Source organism: Fusarium oxysporum, chromosome 2 (genome assembly GCF_000149955.1).
Source record: "Fusarium oxysporum f. sp. lycopersici 4287 chromosome 2, whole genome shotgun sequence".
Lineage (NCBI taxonomy): Eukaryota > Fungi > Ascomycota > Sordariomycetes > Hypocreales > Nectriaceae > Fusarium > Fusarium oxysporum.
In genome coordinates this window covers 2,504,434-2,515,623 of record NC_030987.1, presented here as the reverse complement: position 1 = coordinate 2,515,623, position 11,190 = coordinate 2,504,434, and the positions used below count along the sequence as shown (strand labels likewise).

Genomic DNA, 11,190 nt, shown 5'->3' with positions numbered 1-11,190 from the left:
CCAGCGAAGGTCTCCGGGAACTCAACAGTTACCTCCGACGATTAGAAGGAGATTCTCGAGGTTCAGTATGATCTCAAGGCTCAAGAGGCCAAGCGACTCCAGCAACAACTTGAGTATACCCAGTCTCAGCTAGATGAGGCACGTCTCAAGCTTGACCAAGAACGCACACAGGCTGCCCAGAGTGGTCGCACTTCAATGACACACCAGGACCTCATGGAGAAGCTAAATGAGCTCAATATCTACCGCGAAAGCAGTATGACATTGCGCAACGAGAACCAGCAGCTCAAGGACCAGATCGGCGAGAAAAACAAGAAGATTGAAGAGATGGAGGCCCGTATCCAACCTCTGGAGGCTGAAATCGACACGCTCAAAACTCAGAAATCTTTCCTCGAGGATGAAATCAAGCAAATCCAGGAGGATCGTGACCGATGGCAGAAGCGCACTGAGGGCATTCTGACCAAATATGGACGAGTTGACCCCGCTGAGATGGAGCAGCTTAAGGAGAAGATCACCGAGTTGGAAACTGAACGTGATGCTTTGAAGCAAGGCCAGGAGCCCCTGAAGGCCAAGATCACTGAACTTGAGACTACCATGGAGAGTGAGCGAAACAACTGGAGTACCACGCGCGCCAAGATTGTTGAGCAGGCCAAGGAACGATCAAGAAAACTCACCGGAGAGAAGAATGAGGCCATCCAGCGTGCCAACCAACTGCAAGAGAGCTTGGACAAAGCTACAAGTGAGCTCGAAGGTACCAAGAAGGAGGCGGAGGAGTCGAGAAACCAGAAGTCTGAGCTCGAACAACAAATACAAAACTTCCAGAAGGAAGTTGAGCAATTACGACAACAGGCTCAGACTATACAGTCTAGCCCTACTCCCGCCCAACCTGCTGAAGCTTCCGCTTCTTCTGACGTTGTTGCTCAGCTTGAGCAACAGCTTGCCGATGCTCGCAAGGAGCTCGAGAGCATCAATGGGCAGAAGCAAGGTGCTGAGCAACAGCTTGAATCTCTGCGCAATGAGTTACAGACTGCTATTTCTGAGCGTGATGAGGCGACAAAGAAGCTCCAAGAGGCCACCGCCAATGCTTCTGCTCAAACTACGGATCAAACTCCTGCGCAGCCCGCAGCTACCAATTCCACGGAGCAGCCCGTTGCAAGTATCTCCGACGAAGAGAAGAAGGCTTTGGAAGAGAGAGTTGCAGCAGCCGAGGCTAAGGCTGCAGAGTTTGAACAGAAGGCCAATGAGGTTGAGACAAGGATTCAAACCACCATCAAAGAACGTTCGGACAGGATGCGGGATACTCTGAACGCCAAGCTGAGGGAGAGTCGAAGCAAGATGGAAGAGGAATACAAGAAGAAGGATGAGGATCTCAAGCTCAAGTTCGAGCAAGAAAAGCAGATCTGGCTCGCCGAGAACCCCACAGCCAGAAACGCCGATGCCACCAAGACTGAGCCAGTAGATCAACCCCCTGCAACACCCGCCAAAGCAGAAGCCCCTGCTGTGCCTGCAACACCTTCATCCGTTGGACAAACCGATTTGTCTCAACTCGATGATACTGGTATTCGACAATTCTTGGCGACTAACCCTACAGTTAAGAATATTGTTGCCGCCAACATCAAGAAGAAGCTTGAGATAGAAAGCTCTAAACTCAAAGCGGAGCTGGAGTCAACACTCAAGACCGAATACGAACCCAAGATTGCTGCAGCTAGGGATCAAGCCCAGCTTATGGAGTCCAAGAAGTCAACTCTGCGCATCAACATGGCTGAGAACAAGCTGAGAGCAGCCAATGCTAAGATTAGTGTAGTTGAGAAGGCTGTTTCCGAAACTCCTCAGAAGCCTGTGGTCGAGGTTTGGGAAGTGGCCAAGGTTGCTGTGGCCCCTCCAGCAACACCGGCTGCAGCAAAGCCTACTCCGGCCAGGCAGGGTTCGGTTGCAGGCGTGCCTCCATCACCATCCCCTGCAACACCCGCAGCTGGTGCTAAGGCTGCTCAGGGGACACCAGCTGCAACTCCAGCGGGACAACAACAAGCAGGATCAGAGTCTAAGCCAGCGCAGGCAGCAGCGGCAGCGGCAGCCCCAGCAACCAGTGGAATTCCCGGTCCCAAGACCAGCAATCCATTTGCTGTTCCAGCTAACGCTGCAACAGCGGCTGCACCAAACCCATTTGCTACTAAGAATGAAAATGGTGTAGCACCCGCTGCTAAGCCAAGTCAGCAACAGACGCAAGCGCCCCAGCAGCAAGGACAGCAGCAGGGCCAGCAGCAGGGCCAACAGCAGGGACAACAACAAGGTCAACAACAAGGCCAACAACCAGTCCGATCCGGCATCCCCATGCCTCGTGGTGGCGGACGCGGAAGAGGTGGAGCTTATGTGCCTCCTGGCCAACGTGCAGCCAGTGGACCTCAAGAGGGTGGACATGGTAATGCTGGCCGTGGAGGACGAGGAGGTCGTGGTGGTGGACGCGGTGGTATGAACCCCAGTGCCAACGATTTCCAGCCTGGCAACAAGCGGCCACGAGGAGATTCGGAAGTTGGTGGAGGAGCCAAGCGAGCACGCGGAGCGCATTAGTAGAGCGCCGGGGTTGGGATATCTGAAATGTACAACATGAAAAAGGCATGTAATTATTGTGTTTTGGTCATTAAAGGGGATGAGAGAATGGATGACGGTTCATTTGGGAGTGTTACAACAGCATTATTATGTCTCATCTACTTATTGGGTTCCTAAATGGAAAAAGAAATATATTTCCTTGGTTTTACAATCTTAAGTCCCCTGCCGTCTAGAATACAGGTGATTGATTGACTGCGATGATAATTATTATATGCTTAGAGTGAGACTAGAGTAGCATCCTAGTATATGGGACCTCACATCGTATGATCATCTTGAAAATCCGCTTATCTCATCTCATTGTTGCGACCGTGGAAGTCAGAAGTATGAGTATCACCCGTGAGAACCAAACGCATCTCCAGCGACTGATGTTCTGTTGGTGGAGTGTCGGCGGATCGGCACCAGCTTTTGCCGATAACGATAAGCTAAGAAAAAGTTCGGAGGAAAACAAAAAATTGGGGACCTTCCTACAGACTTCGAGATCAAACTCGACAACAGAAACCACGTTCAGCCGACTCACCAACGAAAAGAAACGGCGAAAAGCGAAACAGATATCGCCTTGGAAAGAGGCGACTCGAATTTATTCAATGGTACCCCCTTCGAAGAAGCGCAAGCTTCCAACTGCGACCGGTCCCGCCTCGAAACGATCAAAGAACATCTCCAAGAAGAAATCCGGCGGAAAAGAATCGCGCCGAGCCGTCGACGCTACAGCCCTCGCTTGGTCATCGGTAGGCGAGGACTTTGGAGGACTAGAGGTTATCGAGGGCGTGGACGTGGTCAAGGATGGTAGCAGAGTGCAATTCCTCGTGGCTGGCGACAAGAGCAACATAATCGATCCTCAACAAGAAGTCCTCGATGGGGACCAATCTTTTGAAGGGTTTGGCGACGACCCTGTGGAGGTCGGGGATATCAATCCCGGCGAAGCTGGCAGTGGTCAAGGTGGCTTGGAGAGCGAGAAGCCTCAAGGGAAGAATAAGGGCAAGGCTGGGCAAGGGAAAGCAGAGCAAGAAAAGGTCAAGAAGAACAAAAACAAAGACAAATTGGATGGGAAGAACAGTCGCCCCAAAAAAGAAGACGAGCAGCTGGACAAGGCCTCGAAAGTCGTACAAAAGTCCTCTGCACGCGGGGGCAACACGTTCGGCGCGTTGGCCGATGCGAACGACTACGCAGACCAAGAAGACGTCGACATGGCGGCCTGGGTTCCTCTGAACCTATCACCTCAGATTCTCTCAGCCATCGCGAAACTTAAGTTTACCAAACCGACTTTGATTCAGGAGAAGACGATTCCCGAGATTCTGGCTGGCGATGACGTTATTGGCAAGGCACAGACAGGTTCAGGAAAGACATTGGCTTTCGGTATTCCCATGGTTGAGCGCTGGCTGGAGCTGCAAGAACAAGGCGTCGAGAGAACTGGTCCCATGGCTGTGGTACTTTCTCCTACACGAGAATTGGCTAAGCAATTAGGTGATCATCTCAAGGCACTCTGTGACGGTCTTCCCAGCGCGCCGTACGTGTGTGTTGTGACAGGTGGTCTCAGCATTCAGAAGCAGCAGCGACAATTGGAGAAGGCTGATATCGTTATTGGCACACCAGGTCGTTTATGGGAGGTCCTCAGTGGCGACAGGGCTTTGCAAAGCAAATTCGCCAAGATCAAGTTCCTTGTTGTTGACGAAGCCGATCGACTTTTTAAAGTTGGTCAATTCAAGGAGGCAGAGGATATTATTGGCGCTCTCGATGGAAAAAGCCCCGGCGACGACGCAGAGAGCTCAGACGAGGACGAGGACGAGGATGATGATGATGAAGAGGATGATGACCGTAATGCACGACAGACATTGGTCTTTTCAGCAACCTTCGACAAGGACCTTCAGACCAAATTGGCTGGAAAGGGCAAATCTACAGGAAACGATGAGGAGAAGATGGCTTATCTGATGAAGTGTCTAAAGTTCAGGGGTGAGCCTAAATTCATCGACGTCAACCCCGTAAGCCAGATGGCTCAGGGCTTGAAGGAGGGACTTATTGAGTGTGGTGCTATGGAAAAGGTGAGTTTGCAGGATAAGCAAGACAGACTCATCATGCTAACCTTGAACAGGATCTTTATCTCTACACCGTTCTCCTTCTCAACCCTGGTCGCCGCACTCTCGTCTTCACCAACTCCATCTCTGCTGTTCGCCGTTTAACACCCCTTCTCTCAAATCTTAACCTCACAGCTCTACCTCTGCACTCTCAAATGGCACAAAAGGCGCGCCTTCGTTCACTTGAGCGTTTCACTGCTGCTCGCAATTCTATTCTCATTGCCACCGATGTTGCCGCTCGTGGTCTCGATATCAAGCAGGTTGATCAAGTTCTGCACTACCATGTCCCCCGATCTGCCGATACTTACATCCATCGATCTGGTCGTACAGCTCGTGGCGAGTCTAGTGGCGTGAGTGTGATTCTGTGCTCACCTGACGAAGTCCTTCCTACACGACGTCTTGCAAGCAAGGTTCACGCCGAGCGTAGCTCGGGTGCAAAGAGAGAGCACTTTATTCAGACTCTCCTTATTGATCGAAGGATGGCATCGCGTCTCAAACCCCGCGTGGACCTGGCCAAAAAGATTGCCGATACTGTACTAGCCAAGGAAAAGGCTCACAGCGACGATACATGGCTACGAAATGCAGCTGATGAACTTGGAGTAGAATACGACTCTGAAGATCTCGAGGCTGTCAACGCAAGCGGTGGCAAGGGTGGTCGAGGTGGTGGACGAAGGAGAAAGGAGCAGGCAGCCAAGAGCCTGTCTAAGGCCGAAAGGGGTGCTTTGAAGGCTCAACTGAGAGAGGAGTTGAGCAGAAGAGTGAACCTGGGCGTTAGTGAGAGGTATATCACGGGTGGAAGAGTGGACGTTGGTGCTCTTTTGAGAGAGGGGAAGAACGGGGGTATTTTCCTGGGAAATACAGATGGATTGGGGTTTGACTTGTAGTTATAGAGAGCGTGTTTGAGCCTGAGCCTATGACAGGCAAAAATGGCCAAGTTATAATGCATCTATCGAATAACAAAGTTCTGTTCACACTATTGAGTCGTTGACATGCTTAAACCAGTACAATCCCTAGACCCAATATGGCAAGCTATTAGTATGCATCTGAGAAGCTGATCGATGTTTGTTTTCTCTTTCCGGGGTAGATAGTAGACACTACTCACACTATCGGTCGTCCTCTTTGAGCCGCGCAACCGCGGGCAACTTTGAGTTGGCCGCGGATTTGGGCTGTGGGGATGCCATGTAATAGACTACCATGCATATGTGCCTGAACAAGTCACAAAAGTGAGGAGTACACAAAGCAAAATGGATCGTAGATTTAGGACTTATTATCGATAGGAAGGCGCATTTTTGTAAGACTGGGATGTAATGATGGTCTATGACATACTCGTGGGGTGAGTATGCAGCAGATACTATCCTGTAAATACAGTTTCATGAGAGAGGGTAAGTCAGGGCATTTATGATTCACTATGCACTACAAAGCATTGAAGTAGATCCCGAGCTACGTCCAGAGAGTCGAGATCCACAACATCAACTACAACCTCGCCTCGTAGTTGGGACTGACGCATCCCCGCGGGAAACTTCAGATCAGCACACACCACAAAGATAACGAATGCAGAGCAGCCAGACATAGATTCCCCCCTCATGACATGTGGGGTATTGAAGATGCATAAACTAGATAAATATAAAAAGACCCTGATAGTCCATCAAAATATTCTCCTACCTCACCACCAAACACAGCATCACAAGCTCAAAATGCCTTCCTTAACCACCCCCGAATCCCCATTCACCCCAAAAGTCCAAGCCAAGTTGCTTGCCAGCCGGGAGAAAGCCTCTCGCGACTTCCGCTCAGATGTCGTTACCGTCCCCGTTGAGGAGATGATGACATCTATTCTCGAGGCCTCGGTAAACGACGATATCTACGATCCTGAAGGCGACCCCTCTGTCAAGGCTCTCGAGGCTCGACTTGTCGAGTTGACGGGCATGGAGGCTGCTCTATGGGCTGTTTCTGGTACTCAGGGGAACCAAATTTGTTTGAGAACGCATCTTACCCAACCGCCGCATGGTGTACTGCTGGATCATAGGGCACATGTGCATTGCTGGGAGAGTGGTGCTCTGCCGGTGATTTCGCAGGCGAGTGTCACGACGGTTCATGCAGAGAATGGGGTGCATCTGACCTTGGAGGATGTTAAGAAGAATATCATCGCGGACGGGAACAGTATGTTGATTTGTCCCGATATATGATACGCAACTAACTTGATAGTTCATTTCCCACCTACGAGGGTCGTGTCCCTTGAGAATACCCTCTCAGGCACTATCCTACCCCTTGCTGATGCCCAAGCCATCTCAAACTATGTCCGTTCATTCCCTGTACCGGAAGGCCAGAAGCCTATTGCCATGCATCTCGATGGAGCTCGTGTCTTTGACGGCGTCATCGGAGAAGGTGTTGATCTGAAGGCCTACGCAGCCTGCTTTGACAGTATATCCATCTGTCTAGCCAAAGGCATCGGTGCTCCAATGGGCAGCGTCATCCTCGGCAAGAAGCCCTTTATTGAGCGGGCAAAGTGGTTCAGGAAAATGTTGGGAGGAGGAACTCGACAACCGGGCATGATGGCCGCTGCAGCTCTATCAGCGCTTGAGTACAGCATCCCGAGGTTTCCGTCTGTGCACGCCATGACGAAGGATGCTTCTGCGAGACTCGAAGCAGTGGGATACAAGTTCACACTTCCTGTTCAGACCAACATGATTCTGCTGGATCTGGAAGCCGCTGAGATTCCACCCGCGGCATTCGTTGAGTATTGCGCAAAGGAGGATGTTTCGGTCTTCCCCATGGCCAGGCTCGTCTTTCATCATCAGACGTCTGAAGTGGCTGTTGATAAGTTGGTGACGGCGTTGACAAGGTTGATGGAGGACAAGCGTAACGGCGTGACTCTTAATGACGGAGAGGCCCACGGAGGGTACAGCTAGATTGTGCAATAGCTGACTTGATCATGTTGTGCTTTCTTTGCGAATTTCAATGCATGCGTCCAGGGGAGGAATGATCGTGGCGCCCATCCATTGGGGCTTTGGTCGTTTCTCGAGTGTTTTGATGTCGTAGTTGAGAAGGAATGCAGCCATGATGAGCTTGAGCTCGTGAGCAACGAAGAATCTGCCAGGACTTCACAATGTTAGCATTAAAACTCATAGATATCTATGAGACTCACCAGGCATGTCGACCGTGTCCAAAAGCCAAGTGGGCATCACTAGTCGTCACCATTCCCAATCCTCTTATCTTCTTGGCCTCCTCCTCCTTTTCCTGCTTCTCCTCGGCCGACTTTGCTTCCCACTCTTCTCGGACTCGTGAGTATCGCCAGGGATCATAGCTCATGGCGTCCTCATAAATCTCGTCATCGTGGTGCGTTCCTTGCAAGTTGACCGTCACGAATGCCCCGCGCGGCAAAGTCCATCCGTAGTCAGGGTGATGCAGACCTTCTGGTGCAATAACTTGCCGCTCGATGAGGTTGGCGGCAAAGTTACTTACACGCTGGGATTCGCGAATGGACGAGTCGACGCGTACGAGAGAAGACAGGGCCTGTTTCGTCCAGTGGCCCTCGGAGGGCTTATGTTCGAGGATCTCGTTGCGCAGTGCATCGAGAACAGATGGTGGGGAAGAAAGGAAGTCCAACATCCAAGATTGACCTGTCAGGACGGTTGTGTGGATAGCAGCAAAGTTGATTGGTAAGAGCCGCTTAGAGATGACAACGGGATCAAGCTCAAAAGGCTTCTTCTCTGCCATCGCAAGACGAATATCCCAAGTGATGAAGTCCTCTGGAGGCGTGTAGTTCTTCATCTCAGGGTCGCCAGCCTCCTGACGCTGCATATGTTTCAAGCGCTGTTCAATGATGGGCAGTAAGACATGAGATGCCTTGCGCCAATGGAGATAGTTTGGTATGGTGATCAAACGGCCAATAATCGGATGGAGAACTTGAGGGAATCCATGTAGCAAGAAGCTGTTCATTACAACGTTGTCAGTGAAGCTCACCATCGACTTCAAGATGTCAGGGTTTCGACATGCTGGGCTGCCAACGAGAAGGCGGTTTGTGACGCGCGGGACAATCGCAAGCCAAAGATCCCAGAGATTGACCTTCGTATAGCCTTCACCATCGACATTTTTAGGGTCCTTCTCAGCAGCTGCTTTCATCATGGTCTCTAGTGCATGCTCAACAGCACCGTTGACTTCGTCTTCGACTGCTGGTATCGCTGATGACAAGTTGCGGGCGAGATACTTGTGCATGACGCGATTCGCAAAGGGCTCCGCGGCGAGATCTTTCCCGAGGAAGTTATACTCTGTGTAGAGGATCTTGTCGTGGGCGTGGGATGCTGAGAGGATTCGATCGGGTTGCTCCATCATCCAGGCGATTTGTGAACGGGGAAGGATGACGTCTGGAGGACGCGATATGGGCGCCGGAGCAATGAACGGAAGGCCATTTTTGCCGTACTATTCCTCTTAGAAAAATGAGTAGTGGTAGCGTGGGTTGGAGGGTTTACCTTTTCGTAGCCTTCGCCAATCCAGGCTTGGTGTTGAGTGAAGTAGGCGAGACTGTTCCTGATTCTGGAGAACCATTTCTCTGAGCTGTGACCAAGAACTGGAATTTCAGAAGGATAACGCGGTTGAGTGAGCAAATCGACAATGAACGATACGAGTAAGAAGAGAGAGCCGAAGAGCAAGACGCGAGTGAAGGTGACTTCGGTCAATTGGTCGCCCAGGACAGTCATGATGATACTTCTCCAGAGAAGGCACAATCAATTAACGAGAGTATTTACACAAGAAACAAAAGGAAGAGAAAGAAGAGGAACTGCCAGACTAGATAAAACCGTCTCTCCTTAGCCAAGCGCCACTTCTTATCAACGCAGCTGAAGAGCTAATGGTAATGCTATCATGTTGATAAGTCAATTGTCATCCCGGGGTACTTCCCCATGAAGCTACCGCAGCAGTTAGTTCCATGTTTTCTCCTTGGAATGCATCATGTTAGTTTGAGACATGTCTTGTCCGTCTCAGGCCCAGGGATGGATGACGTGAGGAATTGGGTGATTGGTTGGTATATGCGCTAAGCTTTCGATTTACAGGGGGTAGTTCCAGCTGCAGGGGGGCACTATTCTATTTTAGCATCAGAATTTCATGATGCTACCGCAAATCTCTTATCTTAACTCAAACATTATGTTCAGATGATAGACTCTCCATGGTATCGAGTCTCTTTCTCCCCGACCCTCCCATCTTGACCAGCTCAAGTCCATTCGTGATACTTCTCTCTCCCCTGATCAGGAGTCCAATCTCGCCAGGATGGAACCAGTTCATCCATACCAACACCAGCAGCATCAGCATACCATCAAACACAAATACCCAAACCTCGCTGCGCATCAAGTGCCCGTCATTTCCTTCGATAAACTCAACCACCCTGAACAAACTCCTCACCCAGATCAGAATGCCTGTGACATAGAGTGTCGTGAGATATGTCTGCCATCTTACGCGAGGTTCTAAGGATTTCGGGGTGGGGTCTCGATGCATTCGAATGTGGAATACCGCGCTTACGAGGATGAAGCAACCAAAGAAGAAGAGCTGAACGAAAAGGCCTCCAACGATGATTTTTTCGCCCATTTTGCTGAGATCTGCAATGGCCATGAGACCACCACCTAAAAAGTCAGTCTTTCATCACCCATTCACAGCAAGACAAGTGTCATACCTGATGATTGAAGCATGAACGATGCGACATCTCCAAATACAAAGATCTTGGTGAGCCACTTCCGTCTAATCAACGAGTGGTGTTCACCCTCTGTCAGGAGAATAATTCTTCCCAAGATCATGTAAATCGACGCTGCAAAGAGCGCAGGCGCAATGAGAATCAAGACACTCTGCATGATGTAGGGCCCCATTGTCCAGCATCCCGGCTCTTCATTTGTGTTTAAAACCCGCCCGATGTATCCGATAACCTCGCCTGGGTACCCTTGGTTAGTACGGTATCCTTGTTCGGATTGGAATGTGGGCAAAACGTACAGACTCCGCCCAGAACTAATGGTATTAAATACCATGTTCTTGTTCGCCAGAGTTGAAAGACATGTAGGAGCGTCGTTATCGCGAAGAGAACTACAAACACAATGTTTGCCTCTTTTGAGGGTACAAATCGATAGAATGCCCAAACGGCATCCTTGTAGTTGGGGTTGCAGTCCATGTTAACCACTCGACTAGTGTTTCCGATGTACAGTGAAAGTTTAGATAGAGTTTGAAAGATAAAATAAGAAGGGCTGGGAAAGGACAGGAAAAGAACGGGTAGTCTGTACAAAGAAACAACCCTGCTAAGAACCGAAGAACCGCAGAACCGCAGAACAACGTTTAGTTCGTACCATCAAAAGAAACAGTACCTATTTCTTGGACGTCCTCACGTCTTCTTTATAATCTATGCTCCTACCATCGAACTTACTCCCTTCGCACAGCCACGGCCATCCCCGTACATCTGATAAATCTCCGAACACTTTGCGAGTACTCGCAAATATCCATTCTTGTCCCGATGAAGCTCAAGTCTCATCATACTTTGCTTCAGATT

At 50.2% G+C, this 11,190-nt stretch overlaps 5 protein-coding genes across 6 annotated transcripts; 3 read left to right on the top strand and 2 right to left on the bottom strand.

The window, feature by feature from the left end:
- Nucleotides 1-195: 195 nt before the first annotated feature.
- Nucleotides 196-2,565, top strand: FOXG_06407 (uncharacterized protein; the record flags this gene model as incomplete). The annotated part of the gene is made up of 1 exon (XM_018385071.1): nt 196-2,565. One exon carries the CDS (start codon nt 196-198, stop codon nt 2,563-2,565), a length of 2,370 nt encoding a protein of 789 aa, XP_018242257.1.
- A 410-nt stretch (nt 2,566-2,975) lies between these two features.
- Nucleotides 2,976-5,662, top strand: FOXG_06406 (ATP-dependent RNA helicase MAK5). Its single transcript, XM_018385070.1, has 2 exons — nt 2,976-4,640; nt 4,691-5,662. Exons 1-2 carry the CDS (start codon nt 3,189-3,191, stop codon nt 5,555-5,557), a joined length of 2,319 nt encoding a protein of 772 aa, XP_018242256.1. The 5' UTR covers nt 2,976-3,188; the 3' UTR covers nt 5,558-5,662.
- Nucleotides 5,663-6,236: 574 nt separating this feature from the next.
- On the top strand, nt 6,237-7,579 carry FOXG_06405 (threonine aldolase; the record flags this gene model as incomplete). Its single annotated transcript, XM_018385069.1, has 2 exons — nt 6,237-6,830; nt 6,876-7,579. The coding sequence occupies exons 1-2, from the start codon at nt 6,257-6,259 to the stop codon at nt 7,577-7,579; spliced, it is 1,278 nt and encodes a 425-aa protein (XP_018242255.1). The 5' UTR covers nt 6,237-6,256.
- FOXG_06404 (uncharacterized protein) lies at nt 6,273-9,456 on the bottom strand. The gene is made up of 3 exons (XM_018385068.1): nt 9,140-9,456; nt 7,816-9,089; nt 6,273-7,769 (listed from the first exon to the last, which is right to left on the bottom strand). The coding sequence occupies exons 1-3, from the start codon at nt 9,365-9,367 to the stop codon at nt 7,601-7,603; spliced, it is 1,671 nt and encodes a 556-aa protein (XP_018242254.1). The 5' UTR covers nt 9,368-9,456; the 3' UTR covers nt 6,273-7,600.
- A 213-nt stretch (nt 9,457-9,669) lies between these two features.
- On the bottom strand, nt 9,670-10,988 carry FOXG_06403 (uncharacterized protein). Of its 2 annotated transcripts, XM_018385066.1 has the most exons (3): nt 10,644-10,988; nt 10,333-10,584; nt 9,670-10,282 (listed from the first exon to the last, which is right to left on the bottom strand). In XM_018385066.1, exons 1-3 carry the CDS (start codon nt 10,816-10,818, stop codon nt 9,801-9,803), a joined length of 909 nt encoding a protein of 302 aa, XP_018242252.1. In that variant the 5' UTR covers nt 10,819-10,988; the 3' UTR covers nt 9,670-9,800. The 2 variants fall into 2 exon arrangements, with proteins under 2 accessions (XP_018242252.1, XP_018242253.1); XM_018385067.1 differs by having other exon boundaries at nt 9,718-10,282; nt 10,333-10,984.
- Nucleotides 10,989-11,190: the final 202 nt, after the last annotated feature.

What these genes read in the sequence shown, in the direction of transcription:
- FOXG_06406 (XM_018385070.1), top strand. Translation starts at nt 3,189, where the DNA reads ATGGTACCCCCTTCGAAGAAGCGCAAGCTTCCAACTGCGACCGGTCCC. An exon ending in AGTGTGGTGCTATGGAAAAG is followed by an intron (nt 4,641 to 4,690) that starts GTGAGTTTGCAG and finishes AACCTTGAACAG; the next exon opens with GATCTTTATCTCTACACCGT.
- FOXG_06403 (XM_018385066.1), bottom strand. Translation starts at nt 10,818, where the DNA reads ATGGACTGCAACCCCAACTACAAGGATGCCGTTTGGGCATTCTATCGA. An exon ending in ATTAGTTCTGGGCGGAGTCT is followed by an intron (nt 10,585 to 10,643) that starts GTACGTTTTGCC and finishes AAGGGTACCCAG; the next exon opens with GCGAGGTTATCGGATACATC. An exon ending in GTTCATGCTTCAATCATCAG is followed by an intron (nt 10,283 to 10,332) that starts GTATGACACTTG and finishes CTGACTTTTTAG; the next exon opens with GTGGTGGTCTCATGGCCATT.
- FOXG_06404 (XM_018385068.1), bottom strand. Translation starts at nt 9,367, where the DNA reads ATGACTGTCCTGGGCGACCAATTGACCGAAGTCACCTTCACTCGCGTC. An exon ending in TTGGCGAAGGCTACGAAAAG is followed by an intron (nt 9,090 to 9,139) that starts GTAAACCCTCCA and finishes TAAGAGGAATAG; the next exon opens with TACGGCAAAAATGGCCTTCC. An exon ending in GGACACGGTCGACATGCCTG is followed by an intron (nt 7,770 to 7,815) that starts GTGAGTCTCATA and finishes AACATTGTGAAG; the next exon opens with TCCTGGCAGATTCTTCGTTG.